Source organism: Mandrillus leucophaeus, unplaced genomic scaffold, assembly GCF_000951045.1.
Source record: "Mandrillus leucophaeus isolate KB7577 unplaced genomic scaffold, Mleu.le_1.0 Scaffold250, whole genome shotgun sequence".
Classification (NCBI taxonomy): Eukaryota; Metazoa; Chordata; class Mammalia; order Primates; family Cercopithecidae; genus Mandrillus; species Mandrillus leucophaeus.
This window is the reverse complement of record NW_012102588.1, coordinates 2,929,537-2,956,707: the sequence shown is the minus strand read 5'-3', so window position 1 is coordinate 2,956,707 and position 27,171 is coordinate 2,929,537. Positions and strand designations below refer to the sequence as shown.

General features: G+C 36.9%; 1 protein-coding gene across 3 annotated transcripts in view; it reads right to left on the bottom strand.

Moving 5' to 3' along the window:
• Positions 1-1,473: 1,473 nt before the first annotated feature.
• The window catches only part of FZD6 (frizzled class receptor 6), a 36,201-nt gene continuing 10,503 nt past the window's right edge, over positions 1,474-27,171 (bottom strand). For all 3 annotated transcript variants that reach the window (XM_011983501.1, XM_011983503.1, XM_011983502.1), the window contains exons 3-7: positions 15,596-15,792; positions 8,890-9,907; positions 5,977-6,125; positions 4,359-4,769; positions 1,474-3,016 (exon numbers count right to left, since the gene is read on the bottom strand). In XM_011983501.1, coding sequence (XP_011838891.1) covers positions 2,848-3,016; positions 4,359-4,769; positions 5,977-6,125; positions 8,890-9,907; positions 15,596-15,792 — 1,944 coding nt within the window. In that variant the 3' untranslated portion in view covers positions 1,474-2,847. The remainder of the gene's footprint in view (positions 3,017-4,358; positions 4,770-5,976; positions 6,126-8,889; positions 9,908-15,595; positions 15,793-27,171) is intronic.

Below are 27,171 nucleotides of genomic sequence, written 5' to 3'. Positions count from 1 at the left end.
ACAATTAAAGAACATTTAGCTGACTTAGATGACTAAGCTTTATTCAAATTTCCTTAGGTTTTATCTAATGTGCTTTTTTCTTTTCCAAGATACCACATTACATTTAGTTGTCATGTCTCCTTCAGCTCCTCTTGGTTGTGACAGTTTCCCAAACTTTCCTTGTTCTTGAGGATTTTAACTCCTTTTGAGGAGGACTGGTCAGCTATCTTGTAAAATGTCCATCTGCTGAGATTCATCTCATATTTCACAACTAGAATGAGATTATAGGTTTTGGGAAGATCAGAGGTAAACTGCAATTTTCATCACATCATATGAAAGGTAACACTCTCAACATGACTTACCACTCTTGACTTTGTTCGCCTTCTGAGTAGTGAGGTACCTCTCGCTGAGAGTTTGTCAGGTTTCTCCACTGCAAATGCTACTCTCCCTGTACCACCTGTACTTGGATTCTTTGGAAGGAAGTCACTATGTGCTGCCCATTCTTATATGTGTGTAGTATCTTATTGTTTTCCTTGCTTGTACTTTTAATTTACATAATGTATGTCTAGTAATACATCAGCAGTACCTGGGGATCTTCTTCTCTTGCTTGTGCCAATTCTTGTTCACGTTTTAATGAACAAAAATAGTCTTTTTGGCATACCTGATTGTTTGATTGTGTGATGAGCACTGTGGTACTTTTAGAGTATATAAAATAACATTTTCTTCCTCCAGAGAAGGTTTTCATTTACCTGGTGCTTGAGGGTATTACTAATCCAGAGCTACCTTAATCTAATGTCAGGGTTTGAGCTTTTTCTATCTACCCAGACAACTTGAAGCAGGGCTGCTTTATGTACAACTCACATGTACTTTTAGGATCCAGCCCTTTGAGGTCAAAATTCTAAGTGTAGGGTGGTTGCAGACCCCTTGTCTTCCAGCCCTTTGAGGCTGTCAGTAGCACTGTTCCACTTCTCAGCCACCCTTTCCAAGTAATCAAATGCTCCTGGGCAAAAGCAGCTCCAAATGTTGGGCTTCATAGTGAGAATTTCTCTCTTCTCCCAGATCTTAACCCGGCAATTCCTCACTATCTTATTAGTTTTTTAATGTTTGGGAGTAATATTATTTTACTTCTTTTTTTCCCCCATCACAGAAATCTGCCTACTGTTTTATTTCATCCACATATTTTAGCCTTCTTTTTTGGGAGGTTTGTCTGTATCATCTAATCACTGTTAGGAGGTAAACAGGGTCCTGGGGTTCCTTTTGCTTCACCCCCCACACCCCAGATCTTTCCTACTGGCTTTAAAAAGTTACACTTAATATAGCTGTATTATTTATATTTTTGGAGAGAAATCGTGACAAAAAACAAGAGTCTTGACTGTATTCTCCTTCAAAGTTAAAAAGAAGCTTCTGACTTATCAGTCATGGAGTCACTAATCTAAAAAATTACTCTACTTCCTTGGCCAGAACTACTATATCTAACCACAGAATACTCCATAATTCTTATACAAAGATAATTTTATTAATGAAAAGATCACACAAAACAAAGTTTTTGTATTCAAAGTTATCTGTTTAAAATGTGGAAAAGGTAATATTTACAACATTTTCCATACAGTACATAGTTTTTATGCCTTAACAGAATGCTAAATAGAGAAAAAAACTGAGAGCAAATGCTAAATGGAGAGAAAACCAAAAGCATCAGAAAACCTTGTTCAGAGAGTAATACGTAATAGGAAACAAAATCAAGAAAACTCCTTAATATTTTTAAGTATGTTGTATAAAAACATTGTGTCTTGTTTATTGGGACTACCTTTTTTTTCATTTGATTGGCACTAATATCGCTATCACACTTTTTAATGTTCAGCAAAATCCTAGTGAGCTGCCGAAATGAATTCTACAAAATGTCTGAGAAGGATACAAATTTCACATTTGTGCGATACAAAATTTAATATTCTAAATGTTAAAAAACAAAAGTTAAAACGAAGAAAAACTATAAGCAACTGTAAGTGGTTATAATACAATCAATAGGTGGTCATGAAACATTAAAAAAAGGAAATCAATTGCACTTGGCCTAATATACAAAAGACTAACATTTTATCTACTAACCCTTTAGGACATTTTATTTGAAATATGCAGAAGGATCAGTGAGCAGCATAACACAATCAATAGTGGACACTCTGAGTAAGCACCTTATTTCAGTTACATAATTTAGATCCGTGAAATTCCTCAAACAATGAGACTATAAAATTCACACATTTTAGATGGTAAGGTATCAATAAATGGGTTTTTAAAGTTAAATTCCTATTAAAAGACTTTTTGGTATATCTTTTTTTATAGTATAAAATAGTACTATTTTACAATTTTCTTAGAAATTCAGTGTAAAAGCTACCAAAGTGCTAAAATATCACAATAGCATGATAACAATACTTGAATAGGATTTCAAAAAAGTTCAAATACATATAAGCTTATTTCTAAATATGTATAAAAAGATACAAGGATAAGTTTTAAATACCTCAGCAAAGAAATATCTTGATTTTATATCAAAAAAGTAAAATAGCATAGTATATCTTAAAATACTCTTAACAAGAGTAGAATCTTCATAAATAGAAAAGGAAGATTCCTCTAACTCTGTCCTCCCACACCATTAAAAAAATATTATTAACCTGCACATTTCTGTTTTCAGGTATACTGTTGTCATTAACCTTTGTGTGAAATGAGTCATATTATTCTTGAACTCTATTTTTTCCAGTATAACAGTAGGCAATGCAGCTTGAAGTGCAAAAGAAGAATGTAACAGTGGTTCTTACAAAACAGTGCATAGGTCACTTCCAGTGTAACACAAATTTGCTTCTGAGTAATGAGAGAAAATGTTCTTCAAGTATCTGAATGACAACCACCTCCCTGCTCTTTTCTCACTCCTGAAACCGGGTGAACAAGTAGAGATGTGGAACCTTTGAGGCTGCTTGGTTCTGAAGAACTGGGGACCTGCAAACTGTTGCTCTGTGCCAGGCCAGTGTCAGTAATATCACTCTTTGGACTAATCCTAGATAAAAGAAAAAACGTTGACACACACACATCCACAAGCACAAATATGATGCCATTTTTCATGAGTTTAATCCCTAACCAGTGTCCACCTTTATCAGAGAATAAGTAGTTAAAAGTCTTTAGGTGTACTTTAACACTTCAAAATACAAATAATTTTTGTTTTTATTTATTTTTTTTTGAGACGGAGTCTCACTCTGTTGCCCAGGCTGGACTGCAGTAGTGCGATCTTGGCTAACTGCAACCTCCGCCTCCTGGTTTCAAGAGATTCTCCTGCCTCAGCCTCCCAAGTAGCTGGGACTACAGGTGGGTGCCACCATACCCGGCTAAATTTTCTGTATTTTTAGTAGAGATGGGGTTTCACCGTGTTAGCCAGAGTGGTCTCAATCTCCTGACCTTGTGATCTGCCCACCTTGGCCCCCCAAAGTGCTGGGATTACAGGTGTGAGCCACCATGCCTGGCCAAATAATTTTTTAAAATATAATATTCACTGACTTCAGAAGCTTCATCAAGCACTACCCATATATAGGCTGAACATGGAGTCTCGTGGGGAATAGAATTAATAAGGCAGGATTCCTGTCCTCAGTTTAACAAATGTTTTATTGATTTTCCACCGTGGATCAGTACTGTATAAGAAATTGGGAACATAAAGATGAGTAAGACTTCAGCTTTCCCTTTGAGAGAGGGAAAGAGAAGTTTCAAATCTACTAGATTTGAAAGTAGATTTGAGAAGGTTACAAATCTACTAGAAGATAAAGCATGTATCTAATTCCAATCCAAATATATGAAAGCTGCCATAGGAACACAGAGAAGGTGCATTTAGCCTAGTCTGAGAGGGTTAGGTACGATAACTTTGAGATCTTAATGCAATTAGCTGTTTGCATTCTGGCTTACCTGTGTTTTGGTGACCTACGGCCATTGAGAAAACTCACTAAAGATAATGTCAATATCTTTTCGTGTTCAGAAAATAAAATAATTTTAGATAAAATGACACATTATAATTTTGTATAGGGTGACACCTTTTAGACAGAATTAAAATGTAGTATTAATTAAAACTTAGCCTATATTTCAGGTAAATTGCATTTACTTAAATGTACAAGGAACTCTTAACAATAACCACAGAAATGAACATTCCTACTTGAACAACATATATTAAAACTGTTCTCACAGCTAAGAATTAAACTACTAAATAGCATTATTTATAGGCTGAACCCAAACTTCCTTCGGGTAAAAGTACAGACATAATATATCACAAAATGCTTTCCAGATGTGTTATGCTTTAATAAAAAATGTGTAATGCAGTATTTAAAATAGTGATGATTTTACATAAAATCAAATCTCACCTTCCTTCGCTCCGTGCACCTTCAGATACACTGCCTGCCTGGCCCTTCTTGTTGACCTGTTCCCCAGAGAGTCTGGAGCTGGATGCTGCTGGCGAGGCAGGTTCACCACAGTCCTGTTCTCTTAACCTGGGGGTGCTAGCTCCATCCGCTCTCACCTCTCTTATTGATGTTTCTGGTGAGGTTTGGATTTCTGTCAAAGTTTCTTGTCCTAGGTAATCATGGCTAGTAATTGCTACTGCAGAAGTGCCATGATTTGCTGTAGCTCCTGTGCTGGTTCCCATGGATTTGGAAATGACCTTCAGCTTGTGTGAACTTGGTTTATAGTGCTTCTTTTTGTGTTTAACTTTAGAATTGTGCTTTAAGAAAAACTCACATGATTCCTGTAGTACTCTTCGACTTTCACTGATTGGACTGTAAGAAAATTGAAGGAGAGGATTTACTCAAATTACAAGTGTCACAGTAGAGGCTATAAAGGATATCACGTATCTTTTGCCAAAAATCCTTAGCCACTAAGGTTGAAAATTCTATGGTTTATATTATTATAAAATCTGAGATTATAAATACTAGGACATAAATTGATTTTATAAAATCTTTTGGGTATACACTCTAAGTTGCTTTTGTCAGTATAAATAGTAAACTGGCAAGAAATTAAAAAGGCAAGAATCAAAGGATGAGGGCAAGGAGACTCAAAACAGCATAAATGTACTATACATAATACTGTATTTGTACTGTACATAAATATGTAATATAAAAGTAAACCAGAAGAAAAGGATAGAGAATACAATTAATGGTCTTCATTTAAATATAACTCTTTCTTTTTTAACATTAAAAATTAGCAAGTTACACTGAAATTAGTGTGAGTACATAAATATGAGATAGACATATAATAATAGTGCAAAAAAATTCCAGTTAAATATTCAGACTTCAAAAACTTATTTGTGAAATGATCTACAGTTCTGAAATAAGTTAATCAAACCAGTGGGGAACAATTTTTAAAAAGCTATAGTACATTGTATATAGTGTCTGTGTACACATGTGTATATATATTATATATAACTAAGATGAATTACTCATAAACATAAATCAATATTGTTACAGAATATTCCATAAGTTTGAATTTTTAACATCTTAAGCAAGACAAATAAGTGAAAATAGGTCATAGCTGTGTGTAATAAGATTTAAAAGTAGTAAATAATGGCCATAACACATCACTTATATTTGAATCATACTTTATAGGTTTCTTGATATATACTTAGTCTTATTTAATCTTTTATCATTGATAAAAAGGATAAAATTATTTAAAATGCTGTACCCAAAATAATGAATCCAATGGCAGCAGTAATAATATTGGATATACTATAAATCATGAAAAGAAAATATGCCTTTCATAAATCTTTCATTCATATTTCAAATAGAATAGTACATGTCAAAGACTAGTATAACAAATGCAAAAATAAAGCATGTCTCTTTCATGAAAAAAATTTCCAAACTTCACTTGGCTAATCAAATTGAAATAACAGTTGATATAATGAAACTCTAGTACATTGATTTGAACAGTTCCCTGGTATTTTGATCTGCTTATTTAAAAATCGTGTCAGACAATTCAATAGTTTCTTACTCTCTCTTGCGATTTCGTTTAAAAAACCCAGCCCATTCTGTGCATGTCTTTTTGCTTCCAACCCAGAAGACAGCAGAGATGCCAACAATTAATGTCATCAGGTATTTTATCATAAATAAAGCCAATTCTGGTCGAGCTTTTGCTTTTGCCTACAAAAAATAGTGAATAATAATATTTTCAGTGATGCACTTAAAGTGGAAAGAAGTCTATATTATCAATATAAAACGAACAAAAATTATAAATCTTCACCTGTTTTACTAAAAAGGTTTGAAATGATATAATGAAGCATGCTCTAAGTGCAATACATTTTTTATCTAAATGCTGAACAAAGAAGCTTTATGAACGAAATCTCTAGAAAGGGGAAAATACTGAAATATATTTAAGAATAATCTCCTAAATCTTGGCATGATTTCCTCACATTTTTTTCTTGATAGATACAGTAGCCTCTTATAATTGCCAGAATATTTGCCTCTAAATATTTACCTATTTTCCCCCACCAGAGTCTACCACAAAAATTCATTTAAACTCATCATAACAACAAATATTTTACAGCTTTTATAAATTATTAATATTTATATTATAAAAACTTGGTTAAAGTAAATTAAGTAAAATGTGAAAATTTCCTAAGAATTGAAATTATACTTTTCTTTTAGGCATAAACTTTGAAATTCTAACCTTAAACATTGCACAAGGGTCAAGATATTACATACTCTGCATTTCTTGCCTTTTTCACTTACTAATATTTCTTGGAGACCATTCTGTATCAGTACAAATAGAGCTCTTTATTTTATTTTATATTTTTATTTTTATTTTTTGAGACGGGAGTCTCACTCTGTCACCCAGGCTGGAGTGCAGTGGCGTGATCTCGGCTCACTGCAACCTCCGCGTCCCGGTTCAAGCAATTCTCCCACCTCAGCCTCCCAAGTAGCTGGGACTACAAGTGCACACAGCCATGCCCGGCTAATTTGTTATATTTTAGTAGAGACAGGGTTTTACCGTGTTGCCCAGGCTAGTTTTGAACTCTTGAGCTCAGGCAATCTGCCCTCCTCAGCCTCCCCAAATGCTAGGATTACAGGCGTGAGCCACCGCACCCGGCCAGAGCTCTTTATTCTTTGTAAAGGCTGTTCCATTGTGTGAGTGAACCATAACTTATTCTACTATCCCTATTAATAGGTATTTACTTCCAATCTATTGTCATTTGCAAATAATGTTGTAGTGACTATCTTGGTATTATTTAATTTCTCATATTTGTAAGCAAATCTGTCTATAAATTCCCAGAAGGGCAGGATCAGTGTACACACATTAAAAATCTATACATACTGTGAAATTGCTTCAACAGAAGGTTGAACTAACTCTTAATAGCAAAGTCTGAAAATATGTATTTTGCTATTGTCTCACCACACAGTGGTTAGGACACGTTTAGATGTTTGCCATATCATACATGGAAATATAATTTAATTTAAGTTTACATTTATTTTACTATAACTTTTTTCACGTTTAAGAATAGTTTTTTCATTTTTATTTTCTGTGAATCTTTTTCCTACTCTTTTCTCATTTTTTTATCAGATGGATGGTTTTTTTCTTATTGATCTGTAGCAACTCTTTATAACTTAGAGAAATTAGCTCTTCAACTATGATGTCATATGCAAATAAACTTTCCCAGTTGGTCTTTTGACATTGATTATGGATTGGTGGTTGTTTTTGTTTTGTCACACAGAATTTTTTAAAAAATTTTTTTACTTAGTCAAATTTAGCAATCTTGTAATTTCTGTAACTACCAGAATATTATATCCTTCTCCACTTGAAGATTATAATTTTCGAATTATATCCTATATTTTATAATTTCTTACATAAAACATAATATAAGAAACATAGATCTTAAACTTAAAAACCATAGATCTTAAACTTTTTAGCAGTATGTAATAGTTTTCTCTCCCCGACCTTGCCAAAAAGACTGAGGAATCTAGGAGTCATTATTAATATAGCAGGATCACATTAAGACACAGCCCTCTTATTAAGTATATAGTAAAAACAAACTATGGGTAACAGATTATGGACAAGGTATAAGGCAAGTAAAACTAGTATCCCCACATACCAACATAAAAAATAGGTTCCACAATGTTATAAAGCAGTAATTTTCTGAAATATAAGCTATTATATGAAATAGTTTGACCTTTCCATTGCATAATTTGATACACTGTCATGGCAGTGCTCTTGTTCAATGCACTTAATATCACACAGAGTCAGGAATAATGTCTAAAATCTATTAAAACAAAACCAAATTTATATTTACAAAACTTCAACTAAAAAGCTTTAAGAAATTTTATATTTTCAGAAATTTAGTTTTATTAATTTTAAAAACACCGCCCTTATACTAATCATAAGAATCAGAAATAGATAAAACATATTTTGTTACAACTGTTTTTTTCAATTGAGAAATGACAGATGAATCAGGCAAAAAGCAAATTCTGTTTTTGTAAGTATATACTATGTAGAAAGCTATAAGATAATATGATCAAATTAAATATATCCAAATAAGATTTTTTACTACTAACTAAAAAATTAAAAACAATTGCCAGTGCGGCAAAAAGTGACTTCTGTTTTCCTCCCAATGTCAAGGTCTGTTCTTTTGACTCTGCTCTTTATTGCTATTAATCTGCCTTTGCAGCTTAATTTAATTTTTCAGAAAATAAAGGAAGTACTTTACTACACAACTGAAGCTAAAGTTTGAGGAAGGAAGTCATGAAACATTCACCCCAGTTTCAGTTGATGTGTAGGAAATCCTTACCTATGGCTCTTGTATTTTCTCACCTGAAATCAACTTTTACATCCATGACTAATACAAGTATATTTCCATGAAACATTTTCTACATTAAATATAAACATAGACATAATCCAAGTGATAGCTTTTACCTGATAAGGACATGGGATATGGTACTGACGACAATGATCAGAGACCCAAGTTATCTCCCAGGTAATCCTGTTCACTTGCTCATAGACGTAACATCCGAGAAGTGTCACTAATGGCACAAGATACAAGCCGCTGAAGACTCCAATTCGAATCATAAATTTCTTTAGTTTTTCTTGGTTCCGGCCATCATGTTGTATGACTTGTCGAACATGATTTAAGGAAATAATGCCAGCTAAAAGAAGAGAGAGCCCAACAAACACACAAAGGCACAGTGGCAAGAGTACAAAGTAGCGAGAAGCATCCAGGTCATAAAGGCCAACAAAGCAAACTCCACTAATGTTGTCTCCTTCAACTTTGTTCATAGCAAGAAGCATAACAGTCAGGAAACCTGGTGTTCCCCATGCAACAGCATGAAACCACACTGCTTTTTGTTCGATGGCTTCACAACTCCATTTTCTTCCTGCAGCTAAGAACCAAGTAATGGTAAGAATCACCCACCACACAGTGCCAGCCATTGTGAAAAAATACAAAAGCATGAACAAAATGGTGCAAGCCTTATTTTGAGACCCTAGGACAACAGTGTCACCAAGTTCTAGCTTCTCATCTGCCTTATTGCAGGCTGTGCTATCGCCTAGCAAAAATCCAATGAAGTACATAAGAGATACAATGCTGTAACAGACAGAGTAATATATAATTGGTCTCTCTGGGTATCTGAATCTTCTAACATCAATTAAAAAAGTAAGGAATGTGAACAGAGTTGCACAAAGACAAAATATTGAAACTATTCCAATAAAACTTTTTGCAAACTCTAGCTCATCGCTTTGAAAATACATGTTGGGGCATGGAGGCGCACACTGGTCAATTCCCAGAAACTTATATCCTTGTCCCCCAGAAGTCTTAAGATGCCTTGGACACCAAAATCCAATGTCTCTTTGGACTTGTTCTGTTTTCTTCTGAGGACCAAGAAATTCTGTGTGTGGATCAAAAGTTACAGGAACAGTCTCATCACAGTATTGTAATCTGTAAAGATTATAAAAATTAAATACATGAAATCAACATTTTTATTGATTCACTATTTTAAGCTATGCTTTCCAACTACAAAATATTACCTTATGTATTCATGATTGATGGGAAGAGATACAAACCTAAATGGATTACAGATAAGAGTTGAGTAGAAATTTTTGAAGTTGACTAAAAACTTGTGGCTGTTAATGGGGCCTCAACATAATAATTTATATTAAATACAAAGCAGGTGAACATGAAAAGGCACTTCCTTGGAAAAAATTAGCCAGTTAACAGTTTTAAAATAATTTCAGTTTTTAAGGCTAAATATTTAAGAATTTATCTTAATTGGTAGCTTCCAGAGAAGTACTGGCTTGTCTCTTTATAGCATATGAAGTATGTCTTTATATCATATGAACTGTCTTGTCTATTCACTTTTATTTTCTTATGCCCATAAGAAAAGTGAAGCAACCATATAACTAAGGCGATGATAACTAAAATGACTGAAACGAGATCCTTCTCTGGATTGACAGGATAGAGTTCAAGTTTTTAAAGAAAGGCAAGTATACCAGCAAGAGGTAGGCTGAGGACCAGCTTAATGAAGATCACCATTTTGTTCAGGTCGGACTCTTTGCCTCCCTTGTTTATGGACAGTCCTGAGTGATAGATGGAGATACTTCCATCTCGTACAGAACTTTATCACTAAGTTGGGTTTGTATACACCAGTATTATTTTGGGGGATCTGTAATGGTTTAAAAATTATTGGAGGTTTTGGCCAGACGCGGTGGCTCACGGCTGTAATCCCAGCACTTTGGGAGGCCGAGGCAGGTGGATCACTTGAGGTCAGGAGTTCAAGACCAGCCTGGCCAACATGGTGAAACCCTGTCTCTACTAAAAATACGAAAATTAGCCGGGCGTGGTGACAGGTGCCAGTAATCCCAGCGACTTGGGAAGCTGAGGCAGGAGAATCACTTGAACCTGGGAGGCGGAGGTTGCAGTGAGCCAAGACCGAGCCACTGCACTCCAGCCTGGGAGACAGAGGGAGACTCTGTCTCAAGGAAAAAAAAAAAGTATTGGAGGTTTTAAATGAGAAAGCATTTTAAATATACCTTAGAAAGAATAGACTAAAACATATGCCCATAAAATGAAATACAAAAAAATCATCTACCAGCTTTATTAAAACTTAATATTATGTCAATTTTGCTTTATACATTTTAAAATAAAGTAATATAACATTATAGATACAGTGGGGACCCCTTTCTGGTCTTATTTCCTTCTCTCTCTCCTCAGAAGTATTCATTACCACAAATTCAGTTTTTACTCTCAAACATTTAAAAAAATATTTTTATTACATTATTTACTAACCATAACCTTATAAAGTATTGTTTTTCAAGTTTTGAACTTTATATAAATGACATCATGCTGTATATAGCATGCTATAACTTACGTTTTAAAATTTAACACTATATTTTCTAGATTTATCCATGTTGACAGATGTGGGTCAACTTTATTCATTTTATCAACTGTATGGTAGTATTCCAGTGTCTAAGTATATCACAATTTACTAATCATTCTTCTATGATGGACTTTTAGATTTTTTCCCATTAAAATAATTAGGAAGAATCTACAATCAATATTCTTGTGCACGACTCTCTGTGTAAGAGTTTCTATGGGAGAGGATTTCCTAGGATGCAGGGTTAAGCATCTGCCATTTTACTATATATTACTAAGTTGTTCCTGAAAATGATTATGTATCTACCAGAAGTGTGTAAGTTCCACATAGGTTCTACAGTTTCTTCAGTCTAAAAATAAAACAAAAAGCTAACCAGTTTCTTTCCCCAGTTTATTATATGAGGTCTCACTGTATCAGTAGAATAAATTACCAGCCTCCACTGTCTAGAGAACAGGAAAAAAAATAATTAATCAAGACTAATGTGGAAAAGGTCAGTGAATGGATACATTCATTCATAAGTTAATTGTGCTTAAAATCTTATTTTCTCCACATGAACTCTAATTGCAAACGATCAAGTCCGTCAGTATTCATCATGTTTATTCACTATCACAGAAAAGTCCAGATAGAATATTTGTCTTAAATATATGCCTGTATATGCCTGAGATTTTTTTTTTTTTTTTAATGGAGACTGGGTCTCGCTGTGTTACCCAGGCTGGTCTTGATTTCCTGGACTCAAGCAATCCTCTTAAATAGCTGAGAATACAGCTGTGCAACACCATTCCTGGCTTATGCTAAGAGTTTTATATCCAAAAAAGACGATTCACCTTGCCAAAATATTACATTAACACTGGTCTGAAGGTATATGGAACAAGTACAGTCAGCATTTTGATCTTAACGCAGTAGAATATTTCATGTTATAAAAACATCTGTTAAGCATGTTTGTAACGTTTTCACTTTGAAATGCACTTATTAATTATTAAATCTATCATAGCATAGTGGCTGAGGTATGGAAAGGCCTCTGATAAATCATATTAGGAAAGTGTGTTTTCATGAAAGCAAGTCAGCTATACCTTTGAGGAGAAAAAGTTTGACTATCATAATAAAGACAGGAAAATGAGTGTAAGGAAACAAGTATAACAGAAAATAAGATTCCACAGACTCTCAGGTGGTATGGTGGACATGCACTGCTGTGAGGAAAGAGGGAGAAATGAAGAGAAGGAGCACTATGGGTCAAATGAGTGGAATTCATCTATTGGCAAGCTACCCGAGGATGGCTGGAGCTGGAAGTGAAAACAAAGTTCAGTTTACAAAACTCTTCACGTAGAAAAGAATGTGCCTGTGCTCTGATGAGCTGAGGAAACTACAGACCTCAAAGAACGAATGCACCTTTTTCTTCCAAGGCAAAGGCATTCTCCTGGGGAACCAAGAGCCTAATGCATGTCATAACCACACAGTTCTGCTGTTTCTCAAATAATAGATGTGGCCTTCATGTTTTTACCACAGTTATGTTAAATCTTTCATTATGCTAGAAATCTTTCAATGAGCTAGATTTTATGTTTTAATCAGAGGTTCCCCTCTTTCTTTGTGTGTGTTTTCAAAGTAAATAAGATGCCACAAAAGCCTGAAGGTCTTATTTATAGAAATGAAAAAATATTCTCCAGTATAGGCCATACTAGAATTATTTTTATGTGCAACTGACCCAAGTAACATTGTATAAAAGGATGTTTATGGGTTTGCTTTATATTAATGGGATACGGTTTAATGTAGGGCTTAAACAATTTTTAAAAATGAATTCTACTTCCCAATTCAATGTATCAAGCATTCTCAAACATGAATAAATTTGATTTAGTTTAATTATTTAAAAACTGTTTCTCAAAAAATCAAGTTACAAAGACCAAAACTCCAACAGAGTTAGAAACTAAGCATAGATGCCAGCATAAATTTTTTCAAGCTATAACCTCCCTTGCTTTGAAACTGAGTAGGCAATCTCATAATGAAAGAGCAAGTATTTTCTCCATAGGCCTCACCATCTTCTCATATAAATATAACTTACTTACTGAATCTTCTCCTTCCCTCCACTAAAATGTAAGGTTCATGATGGCAGAAATTTTTGCCTGTTATAACTCTAGTGCCTAGAACAGTCCTGGCACACAGTAAGAGTGCAAGAAATATGAGTTAAATGAATCATCAGTTTTCTCTCCTTTGCTTTTGCTGTCATCATCCTTGGTGACTTGACCAAGAACAAGCCATCCACACTCTGGCTTCTCAGCTATTTAGCCTCCTCATCAACAATGACTATCCCTAACCCACAGTGGCCACCCGTAATCAAAGTCACACAGGGAACCTTGCCACAACCTGCAAGTACATACTATCTCCAAAAATCAACTCAAGCATCCTGCCCTTCGTCTGCAAGTTCCTATCCTTGCAATTCATTTTTTAAAAAATTCTCATTATGCCTTAAAAAAAAAAAAAAAACCTCATTGGGATAGATCTCCTCCAGCTTGTCTCCATACATTAGTTCTTTTCTCTCTTCATTTCGCTCCCCATCCATTTAGACTTTCATAGGCTATTGTTTCAGTAACACCCTTCTCATTATCCTTCATTTTTTAGTGCACCTTTATCTTTGCACTGAATCCATCTGACAAAACCCTAACCACAACTATTTGCCTTCTCTGTGCTTAGTCCCAAGCATCCCACCACAGCTGGAGAAGTTCTCAATAGGCCAGATGAGTTCCACAAATTCAGGATCGCCTGATTTACCTGAAATGTTACGAAGCCTCTCTAGTTGACTCATTCTCCTATGCTCCATAATGACCACTTCTCTTGAATACATATCCTTCTTTTCCAGACTCACAACAGAGGACCTCCTTGACTCTTATTATGTCACAATGGAAATAGAAACCATCAGAAAGAAATTCTTGCAACAACTCTTACAAAACACACAAACCTACCTATATCCACAGCCGTCCTATCCTTTCCTACTGTTAAAACAGATGTTCCTCCACGGTCAAAATGTCATCTATGCTTGGGATCCTACCTCCTTCTTAGAAAACTACTATTGAAGACCTCTTCTACCTCATATATGCTTGCCTCTTCCTTTTTCCTAGTAATTCTTAAAATAGTTCTTTCCCATTAAATTCATAAACTTTCCTCTTTTATAGCCAACTTCCCTAAGAACTCTGTTTCTGGCTTCACTTTCTCCTCACTCCTTCACCTACTGTGATCTGTCCTTTGCCCCAATCACTCTAGTGAAATAGCATAGTGTAATATTCTTTTTGACTGGCAGCACCTGACATGTCCTCTGCTTTGAATACTTTTTTCCTTCGGGACACACATTTACTATTTGTTTCAGTTATAACCACATGACTGACATCTTGCCAACAGGAATGCATGTGGAAAAGGTGTAACACTTCCCATCTGAGGCACTCAAGAAAAGGTGTGGGTTCTCTACCTTCTCTCTCCCATCCACCTGGCTGACAGAGTTGCAGGATGGAAGTGTCCTGGATTCCTAACAGAAACTGCCACAGAGTGCTGCCCAACCCTCAGGAGACTGACACGGGTGCCATGCTCTATACAGAAGCTCACAGGATCGTGCTACCCATTCCTATCTTAAAATATTGAAGACCTCATTGCTTTCAGCATAAAAATATGCAAGATGGGCCCTGGATGGTCTGACTGCTGCTTCTCTCTCCTTCCTTATCTTGCACCATATTCTTTCTTACTCTCATCACTCCAGTTATACTAGTTTTTTAATGCCCTGTATATGCCATGCTCCCTCACTCCCTGTTCAGGCTCTGCAGGGTCTCTGAGTAAGCTATTCCCATGGCCCAAAATGCTCTTCCCTCCTCTCATTGCCTGGTTACCTCTGTCTTACCCTTACCCTTCATACTTTAGCTCAACAGTCATTTCCTTTGCTTTTCCCCAGTTTAGGTCAAAGCTATCATTATATATTCTCATAGAACTGTCTACCTTTCCTTTGTTGTATCTATCACAGTCATAATTTTGCACTTATTTGCATAAGTGATTACTGCCTGTCCCTCTCACCTCACTGTAAGTTCCCTGAGAACAAGAACCGAGTCTGTTTTTTGCTCACCTTTGTGTCCACAACACTTAGCACTATAGTGCCTGGCATATATTAAGTGTGTAATAAACATTTATGGAATTAAATAAGGAAAGCCTGTCACTAACATCCCAGAGAGCTAGTACCAGTAGTAAAATACCATTAGTAGCTTTCCATGAAAAACATAATTTACCTGTCACATTCAAGCTCCTCAGGCCATCGGATCCCAAAAGTGTCAATTAATTTTTTGCAATCAGAATATACTTTCTCACAAAGTTTACGACAAGGTGGAACCACATGAATTTGCTCTGTGCAGGTTGGTACAAATGCCTTGCAGAGGAAAGTTTCAATGTTTGGTGAACATTCCAGATTTGCAACAGGAAGAAAATGCTATTAAAGACATCAAGATACAGTTAGAAAACATTTTAATAATAGATGAATAAAATTAATATATTTACTGTTTAAAGTATATACTTTTTCACTTATACTCCAAAAGAATCTTTAAATCTCCCTCTACCAGACTTATGAACTCTTCAGACACAATAGAATACTACTATTTTATTCAATCATATATTTTTCAAGAAGACATGGATTATTCCAGGGAAGTCACTTGTCAGAGTCACCAAGAAACTCCACATTGTCAAATCTGATGGTAAATTCTGAATGTTCCTTCTACTCAACTCTTAACAGCAATCGACACAGTAGCTCCTAGCTTCCTCTTGAGGCCCCTTTTGCACTTGTCTTCTAGGACACAAATTCTCTTGGACTTCTAGCTGTCTCATTGGCTGTTCCTTTTCTGGTCTTCTTCCATTTCCCAATTATGATCACTGAAATGCTCCAGAGCTCAGTCCCCAAGACCTCTTCTCTATCTCTACTGACTCTCAGGGGAAACTCATCCAGCCTCCATCTCTACCGTGAACCATAGACTTGAATGAGCATCTGCTCTAGGACAACCCCATTTGGCTGTTAATGGGCATCTCGAACCCAAAGTATGCAAAATACAACTCAATCTCACCATATCTCTGCCTCTCAATCACTCCGTTAGTATTCTCCATCTCAGTAAATAATGCCACCATTCACCAAGTTGCTCAGGCCAAGAATCTTATAACTCACTCTTTTTTCTTTTCTTTTCTTTTTTCTTTTTTTTTTTTTTTGAGATGGAGTATTGCTCTGTTGCCCAGGCTGGAGTGCAGTGGCATGATCTCGGCTCACTGCAACCTCTGCCTCCCGGGTTCAAGCAATTCTCCTGCCTCAGCCTCCCAAGAAGCTAGGACTATAGGCGCATACCACCACGCCCAGCTAATTTTTGTATTTTTAGTACAGACGAGGTTTCACCATGTTGGCCAGGCTGGTCTTACAACTCGTTCTTTACTCCTCTCTTCTTTCATCCCATCTCCAACCCATCAGCAAATCCTGTTGACTCTCCCTTTAAAGTATATTCCAAATCTGACCATTTCTCACTATTACCACCCAATCTAAGCCACTATTGTCTTTCACCTCAACTACTAAACTGGCCTCCTAACAGGTCTCACTACTTTCCACACTTGCTAATCTTACAGTCAATTTCCCAACTAATGTGATTCTTTAAAATGTAAGTGTATCCTTGTTCAAAGACTCCAATAAAATAAATTCCAAAGTCTTTTCCAATTCCCAGGAGCCCTTAAATTTCCGGGTTTCCCGCTATGTCTCCAGTTTCATTTCTGGCCACTTTGTCTCTTATTTACTCCACTGCCACTAAACTGGACTTTTGCTTTTCATAGTTTCACGTGTGTTTCTGTCTCAGAGTCTTTGCACTGGCTGTTCCCCTCACCTCTTCAGCCAGATAGTGAGTCTTGTGCCCTCATTTGAGCATTTGAGTCTCTGCTCAATTCACCTCAAAGAGGCATTCCTGCCCATCCTATCTAAAATTATCCTGTTCTTATCTTTCTCATTACCCTGGTTTGCATTTCTTTTAAGCCCTTATCACTATCTGACATTTCATTATGCACTAGTTTATTTAATTTTTGCCTTCACCACTAGAATGTAAATTCTAAGAGGGAAAGGATTTTTTCTATTTTGCTCACTGCTCTAGCTCCAGTGCCTAAAACAGTGTCTGCTACATGGCCATTTCTCTATATTTACAGAATAAATACATGATTCTCCAAAACAATAAATGAACACTGAAAAAGCATATCAATAAAACATTTCAGAACATCAAGACAGAGAAGATCATAAATGTTTCCAGAGGGGGGAAAAAAAACAGAATACATGTAACTAAATTAAACTGTGAATATTTGATAATATCAGAAGCTAGGAAAAAATGAAAAAATAACTATAAAATTATAAAGAAAAATGCATTTCAACCTAGAATTCTAGATCCACTCAAACATTTAGAGGGTAGACTACTGACATTTTTGGCGCTGTAAGGAATACAAAATTTAAACTTTCAAGCATCCCTGTTTAGGAAGCAACTAGAAGATGTAATATTCCTGAAATAAATTGAAGGAAGATATGAATAAACCAGGAAGGAAAATAATATGGGACCCAGGAATTAGCTGATTCAACAGTGAAGAATGACAAGAGAAATTCTCCGTGTGACAACTACAAATCTAGTCCAGAAGCAATCAGAGCACATTTGACAGAAGGGCAGATGGCTGAGGAAGAAAGGTCTCCAAGGGAAAGGAGTGGGGATTGAGATTGACAGATTATATGTTATTTTGAGCACTAGGAAAATTGCTGTCAGGTGTATGACAAGTCTGTTAGGATATCTAAAAACAGTCAGACATTGTTACATAAAAAACAAAGCAAAATACAGCTACTGTGTTAATTGTCAGAAGGGTATTAAAAACATAAATGTACTCAGAGTATACTACCTGACTCAGCAGTATGCAATATTTAATATTTCTAGTAAGGTTATCAGTGACTATTCATTTAATCAAAAACTGTATTAGGAGAAGTAAAAGTGGCAGGGTAAGAGAAATGAATTATCAACTACCCTAATAGGAAAGAATAAACAGAAACAGCCTGAAGTTCTAAACTGATTAATCTATAACCAACAGAGTAAACCTGTTAGTTAGAATGTGGCCTGCATACCAGAGGAACACCTAAAAGAGTTCAAAGAGGCTGCCTCTCAAGGGCAGGACTGGGATGTGGGTAGAAAAGGTGGGTAAGGACTATTATTTTTCTGTTCAAAGCCTTTTAGTATTGAGGGTTTTCTTTTCCAGCTTTATTCAGGTACAGCTGATGTATGATAAACTGAACATGTATAAAGTATACAGTTTGATAGGTTTTGAAATGATTATCACAATCAAGGTAATAAATATATCCCTCACCATCAGAAGTTTCCTCTGGCTCCCTTGTCATCCCTCCCGCCCTTCCATTCTCCTCAGCCCCTCAGTAACTCTCACGCCTGACAACAACTGATCTGCCTGCTGTCACTGCAGAGTGGTATTTTCTATAATTTTACATAAGTGGAATCATATAGTATGTTTTCTTTTTTGTCTGGCTTCTTTCACTCAGCATCATTGTTTTGTGATTCAGTCATGTTGTTTGATGCATCAGTAGTTCATTCCTTTTAATTGCTGAGTGATATTCCACTGTATGGCTGTACCATACTTTTCTTAACAATTTACCAGTTGATGGACAGTCTGAAGTGCCCATGGGACATTTGAGTGTGGAATATCTACTAGCAGGTGGTTAAATAAAGCTATGTAGAGGTGAGACTTTAAATTAAGGATATGGATTTAGAAGTCATCAGTATAAAAGTGGTAATTGAAATAATTGGCTGAAACTACCTAAGGAGAACAAGTAGAGTGAGAGAAGATGAAAATTCTGATTCAAGGGAAATGCACTGACTACATATTAGCATCTCCTTCCACTAGAAATGCCATTGAAATGAAAGAAAAGGTTTAAAGGTAAAAAACAAAATCTATAACTGCATTAAAAAAAATAAGGAAAGGGCTCCCTATAAGCTTTGGGAAATTTTTGAAATACAAAAAGAAGGAATGACAACTTCTTTCATCAGTATGGCCAATTAAATATCTCCTGCCACAAAACATTCAGGTTCTGGATAAAGTGCAACAAATATACTTTAAAATGCATTACTGAGCACTGTACACATCTTAAAACTAGGCTTAAAACATATAAACAAAAAGCAATAAAACTATAGGGAGAAATGGACAATTCCACGGTCATGAGAAATTTCAATATATCTTCTTTAGTAAATGAACGGTCAAGCAGACAAAAATTAATAGGTAAATATAAGCTTTGATTATAGACTACAATTAACAATTAAGTCTGACTTAAAGGGCATATACAGAACCCACACCCAACAATTAGAGGACAATAGCTATGGAGGATGTCAGACCAGTGGGAAGTTCCCCTGTCCTGATAGGGCAAAGTGACTAAGCAGAGACAGGGTTGCCACCGTTGACATATGTTATTGCTTTTATTTGAATGATGCTCTGAGATTGGATCCTTTGTCACCTCACAGGAACTTGGAGTGCAAACAGCACGGTACTTTTCTCAGTTTCCTCCATCGTGAGGGGGAGAGAGTGCCCAGACGGTGTGCAAATCCTCCTCTGAACCTGAGGTAGGAGAAGGGGAGCTGCGGGCAACTAGTAAACTCTTTGTTTACTGACCCAAAAAAGCCTAGTTCCTAAATTTTTTGACTATCTGGTAATCAGATCCTTTGGTGGAAAGAATTAAAACACACTGTGTTTATTTAGTTCTTCTAACTCAGAAGCCATGATTAACTGGTGGTCAGCACTTAAGAAGTAATTACCTAGTTCAAGGGCAGGCAAAATGAATGCAATACATGTACTTTTGCTATACTAAAACAATTTTCTTACATGGAAAACACAAGTCACTTCCCTAATTTAATTCTTCTACAGTGCCAAAGTTGGCTAATCCAATAATGTTGATATTCCTGCACTGTGTGGAGGATAAACTGAATGCTGAAAACTCAGATACCTTCAGAGGCCAGCCAGGTAAACTCAAATGCTTGTAAGACAATAGGGAGTATTTGAGAAGCAGTGCTACTCAACCCCAGCAGACTATTATTTGGAAATGGGGGCATAGAATTGTCAGGTATATCCATTTTTCCCAAGAAAACAGAACTTAGATTGTTATGTGTAATTTCTCAAATTTTAGATTTTGGCACTTTAATCTACACATTTGAAACAGGACCCCCTCCCCCTCCCCACCACACACACACACACAGAAAAATCAAGTCTCAGTTCAGATCCAGTGTGGGCCACCAACTTCCAAGTTCAGTTGCAGATGAACAGCCTTAAAGAATTTTAGACTTGGAAGGGACTTGAGAGAAAACCTTTAAGTTAATTATTTTCGAAGTGTATGTGTGTCTGTGCATGCACACATACACATTTTGCCAAGAAACATTTTCCTTAAATAAGAAGTTAAAAGGAGGCCGATATACTAAACAAATAAAAGCACAGTTTCTTGGGCTGAAAAGGAAGCTCTCCCTGCTGAGATACCTCTCACCATTCCCCTTTGCTACCAGTGACCTCAAAGTACCTCCAGAGATCACAGATGGAAAACCACTGACCTAATCTAAGCCCTTGGATCAAGTGAGAAAACTGAAGCCAATTTCTTATTAAAATTGTTACTCACATTCCAAAATGTACTCTAAATTAGAAGCTAGGTATCTTTATTCCTGATTGAGTGCTACTTTTACCAATTCTATGGCTACTAATAATAAACCAGAGCTTTGGCTCATTTGGTACTTACCAAAAATCAGGCACTGTGCTTTTTCATATACCATTTTCCTTTATTACAACTTGTTCTCTCCACCTTGCAGCTGAGGCAACTGAGACTCTGAGAGGTTAAGGAACTTGTAAGTCACAATAGTAGTAAGAAGCAGAACTAGGACTAATGTCCCTATGACTCCAGAGTATGTCCTCTTTAACCTTCACTCTGTGCTGCTGTCCGTTTCTCCCTGAAAATTACCCTTTCCCAAAGCACAGCGACAGGCAAAAATGCCAATGAGGATGAAGGGAAGAAAATATATCAAGAGGATTGGGACTCTTCCACATGAAAGAAACTCTTCAGTTTAAAAAAATTAATGTTCACAGGATACATATCAAACACTATAAAACCTCAAGCTATGTTGATTACATTCCAGATGATGATGTATCTCCTGAAGCAAAAGCAAGTATTCCATCATATAGAATACTTTCAGAACAAATCACAGCACTTTAAATAATGGGTAGTCAGCCTAGTATTGAACTCGTTATACCAATCTGTTGAAACATAACTAGGAGGAACATATTTGCAGTCTTTTGAAGTAAAAATCATGATCGAAATATTTTATGTTCTTCCTCAAAATGTCCTGGGTACCATTCTCAGAAACCAAATCTAACATGACACAATGAGATATTTCTTATGTCCTTAATTTTATGCTATGAATTTCATCATGTTATTAAACTAGCATTTAGCATGGTAAGTGCCAAACCTGTGAATTAAACTCATGAATTAAAGTGCAAATCCATGAATTGAGTAGATATCAAACCTGGTCACATCAGTCTGTTCCTTTTACTCCCCTTTAGTGATACCACCTTCTTCAACTCTCTTAGTAACCCAGTGCCTTCATGATCTCACTTATAAACTCCTCCTTTCAAATTTCATTCTCAAAAAAACTCATCTAATAACTATCAATGTTGGTTCTGAGATTCTACCATTCAATAACCAAAACAGTGCTATTTACTACAGTTTTAAAACTCAAGAAATAAAAGGTCAGCTCCTTTAAGGAAATGGTCAGTCCCTGGCAGAAATCCCTAGAAACAGCAGTTACTATTAGTACTGGCAGAGATGAGAAAGAAGAGGACATCTGAGAAGGCAATTCACATCTCTATCGTGAAAAACAGCCTGAGCCAACAGTAAGAAAAATGAAAAACGAGAATCAAAATCAAAATACATGGAGTATTTTATATAATCCTTCGTTGGAAATAATGCCAGCATTTTAACTCTAACTAGGTTCTAACTCTTCTTTAATTCTAATACTTTAATTCTAACTATTTAATTTAACTACCTGTGCTTCCTTTGGCAGGTAGTTTTCTGTTTCTGAGTCTCAGAGTATCCATCAGTAAAGTGAGAGTGATGAACTAGATGACCACTAAGGAGATTTATGGCTCAAAAGTTTAGGAAGAGGGTAACAAAGAACTGAGTAGAAGAACTGGAGATCAATTTCACAACAACTGTAGGTGCTACAGTGAAATTTTCTCCTTGGTAAGGAACTTTTTTTTTTTTTTTTTTTTAAGAGATAGGTTCTCACTCTGTGGCCTAGGCTGGAGTGCAGTGGCACAATCATAGTTCACTGCAGCCTCCCGTTCCTGGGCTCCGGCGAGCCTCAGGCCTCAGCCTCCCAAGTAGAGAGAGTCTGTGTTGCCCAGACTGGTCTTGAACTCCTGAGCTCAAGTGATTCTCCTGCCTCAGCCTCCCAAAATGCTGGGATTACAAGTATGAATCACTGTTCCCAGAGAGTAACACTGTTTTGCACTGTGCTCTAGAGTGAATATTTACTATTTGGGGGAATCCAAAAGTAGGTAAGACACCATGGAAGCTAAGAGGGATTCAGGGATACAACCTGGCAATGAAAACATAGGCTCCTGACCTAAGCTTGGCCATTTGTATACTCTGGGTATTGTGATTCCTGGGGAGAGGGTTATGCAAAAGAACAGATATAGTCAGATTATTTGAGGAAGCTGCAATGTGATCAGTAATTCTTGCAGTGGCCAAATAAGTGTCCAGTGACAATGGCTCAGGAAGTATCCAATGGTATTGGCACTGGTGACAAACTAATCCTGTGGTATGACCTTAGCTATGCCCCAGTTCCCTTTGCTCCTCCTTACATTTTGAACCTGGTTCTCCTGCCTTCCCATTAATCTTACAAGCTGTCCAATATCTATCTATTTTCTCCTTAGTCAGAATTGGTTTCTGTTGTTTGTAATCAAGAAGACCAACCAGTACAGAAAAAAAACATACAGAATGGTTTGCAAGTGATCTCAGCAAAACAGGAGGAACTCTAGAACTGGGTTTCTGGTCTGAGGCCAAAGGCAGTGAGCATCCTGTTAGTATTTAAAGATGGAAATCTGGCAACCCATGACGAAGTGAATTAAGTTATCCTTGTAAGCACTTAGCATGGTTTTCGCTTAGCTTCTCTGTACATATTAGAGTGATGTGCCCCGTGAACATGAGGCTATGGGAGATCAAATGAGTGGCTGCTGCCAGAGAACCAGAAAATAATATAAAAAGCATGAGTTATTCAGATTGTAGGGTAGGGTGTTGACTTCTAACGGTACTGCTTGGTTTAGGAAGAGAATAACAAACTGGCATCTCTGAATTTTTGACTCAAGATGGGGAGCAAAACACTAGGCTGGGCATGGAGGCTCACACCTGTAATCTCAGCACTTTGGGAGACCAAGGTGGAAGGACTGCTTTATGCCAGAAGTTTAAGACCAGCCGGGGCAACACAGCAAGACCCTGTCTCTTCAAAAAAAAAATTAGCAGGTTCTGGATGCACACAGCCCTATAGTCCCAGCTGCCTCTGGGGCTGAGGCCTGAGGCTCACTTGAGCCCAGGAGTTCCAGGTTGCACTGAGCTATGATTGTGCCACTGCACTCCAGCCCAGGCAACAGAGTGAGACCCTGTCTTTAAAAAAAAAATGAAACACACACACACACACAAGGACTAAAAGGACTTAAGACTTAAGGAGTTGAAAACCAAGCAGTTTGATCTGCAGGTGGCTAAATTATATCAGTTTAATGTGCTTCCCATTCATGTAAGAGACCTGGTGATATTGTAACTAGGAAACAGTGAGACCTAGAGTTCTGTAGTGGGGACACATGACAAGGCTCAGGATATCACAGAGTGCTCGGAACCTGCAGTTCTCAAGGTAGACCCTTTCTGTAAGAAGAAAATAAATAGCCCCCTGCCCCATCCCACCAGTCTTCAATGTCTCAACCTATAACGAGAGTTTCACCCCAGCATGCCTTAGAAGCATCAAGTCAAAATCGAATCTGAAAAAAAGACCTACAAACTAGTTGTAAGACTGTAATTTATATTGGTTTCTGAGGGTTACAAATTGAGGAGGAAATAATACAATTTTAGATGGGGCTAAGACATACTGATACGGGGTTATTTCTCAGAGATTCTAGATTCATTGTGCTAGCTTCAGCGACTGGGCTTTTGGAGGTAAGATGATAAATGGGCTTTTGACAAGGGTTCAGTGAGACCTAAATCCAACCCACTGCAATTTTCCAAGTTCATGTATGTACACTTAAAATAGCTGTATTTAGCAAAAGCACAATCGTCATATTTGTTTCCTGGGTAAATGTTATTATGGTAGGGACCAAACAAAAACCATTAGGGTCTCCCTCCCTACCATGATAGAAAATCAAAAACCATACTGCAGATTAAGGGGACTTTCAGAGATTGGCAACACCACTAGAAACACACTCAGGGGTAACAGTTCCCACCACCTGCTCATTTCAACTTTCCAGTGGATTGTCTTAAGCAACCTCAACTCAATTGGCTAAGGTGATTCTCCAGATGTGGTCTCTTTCCTGTAGCAAATAGTAAAGCTCAGGCACCTTGTATGCCTCTCTACGCTAGCCAGTTTTTTCTTCTACAAAAGCAATTTGTTCTTACCCAGCAGGGACAGCAGCGTATCTTTGCCAACTTGCCTTAGAGCAGTGGTTCCCAACGAGTGGCCCCTGAGTGAGCAGCATCAGCATCCCCTAGGAACTTGTTAGATGTGGAATTTTTCCACCCCATCCCAGACCTATTGATTCAGGGACTCAGGGGTGGAGCCAGTGATCTGTGTTTTAACAAGTCCTTCAGATGATTCTGATGCACACCAAAGTTTAAGAGCTTCAGCCTTAGGGGAACATCAGCTCTTCAACTCTGTGCCTCAAATTCAGTCAGTGAAACATATCACCGACTTCACAGGACATCACACTAATCCATCTTATCGAAGACATAAAGATGATGAGGCCATAGACATGTACTCTAGATGCCATAGTAAGACACAAGTGCAGATGAGGAGATTAACCCTACATAATTAAAAGGGACTTGGCTTTTGCTACTAGTTCCTCATAGAAACTAAACAGGAGAGAACATCTAGAGATCATCAAGTCAAGTTACCTCTCATGAATTGAGTGTTACTGAACTCACCAACTCATGATGTCAGGGACCAGTTGCATTCATCTTCAAGTGGCCGGGTAGATCTCAAAGATATGGGAAAGTAGTACATTCTCAGAATGCCTGCTTCTGCCATATTACAATCCTTTCCTTAAAACACACCTACGGCTTCAAGGAGAGTTCCCTCTGACCAAATGACTCATGAAGAAACAATTACAGCCTGGCTTACAATAGCTAGCCCCAGCCAAGAGTGAGCTACTGTAGGATTATAACTCCATTCAGAGGTGACCCTAGCAGGCAGAACTTCAATCACTGTCTATGTTATCAGTAGAAAGATGGTCTCAGGTAAGAAGTTACATTGATTCATGGGCTATAGCTAATGGTATAACAAGATAGGGACCTGCAAGCAACAAGAGCTTGGAAGAGTTCTAGAGAACTGGTATTAGGAGTCCAGAAAAGCAGTATGTGACTGGACTTCTCCAAAATGGGCCTATAATCTCAAAAATAAAAATTTTTTTTGTATGTGAATGCAAACCCAAAGGTCCCAAGACAGAGGAGGCTCTTAAATGTGTAGACTAAATAATCTACTCTGTGGATGCCAATCAGCCTTTTCTCTAGTTACACCAGTATAGGCTTAATAGGCTCAGGAACAAAAGGGTCATGGTGGCAGAAGAGTGCCCAGATCCAATAGCATAGACTTCTCCTTCTTGGGGTCATCTGGCTATTGCTGAGTAGTTCATTTGCCAGAAGCAGAGCAGTAACCAATCTTAAGCCCTCAATATGGTATCATGTCTCAGCAGGATCAACCAACTATCTAGTGTCAGGTTAAGTATCCTGGATCCTTTCTATCCAAGACTCGTCCTCACTGAAATCCCCTGCTTATAAGTTCCCAAGTAGACTATACCTGTGCCAGCATCTTAGCTGTAGCATGTTTCCTTACAGCCTGAGCTTGAATTCTAGCCCACCTGTTGATTCTATGAGCTACCTGCTACTCTTATAATCAATTCCTTTTCTGCTTAACCAGTCTAGGTACCCTATCTAAGGTGGAAAGGACATAAAAACAAAAACAAACAAACAAACAAACAAACAAAAAACACCAAAAACCTTAGAACACAAGGAAAGGAGGCTCCTTTTTCAGAGTTAAAAGAATTAAGAGCTATATAAAACCAGTGAAGAAATGACCAGGGCAAAATAATATTAAAATAAGTCTAAAAGTATTTTTTGGAAATGAGTAACAAGGGCAAAAAAGTAATCTAAGAAAATAAGCCTTTGTCAAAAAGTAGAACTGAAAGTACAATGACAAAAACAGATAGGTTGTTTTACATTCCCTCCACCAGAATATAAATTCTGTGAGGTCTGTTTGTGCATTACTGTATGTCAAGTACCTGAACAGTGCCTCAAATATTTATTTATTTAGGCATTCAAATATTTGTTGAATGAATAAATACCAGCTGGTCTCAGTGAAATATACAGGGAAAGGACCAGCTAGCTCCTGATGCTATAATAATATGATAATTGAAGGAACCATAATATGGGCGTGGGGTAGGTGGCACTGTAAGATCCTGAATGGAAAGTCTGGGCTAGAATTTTAATTGAGAGGGATGAAAAGAAGGAACTGTTTGGTTTCTTAAA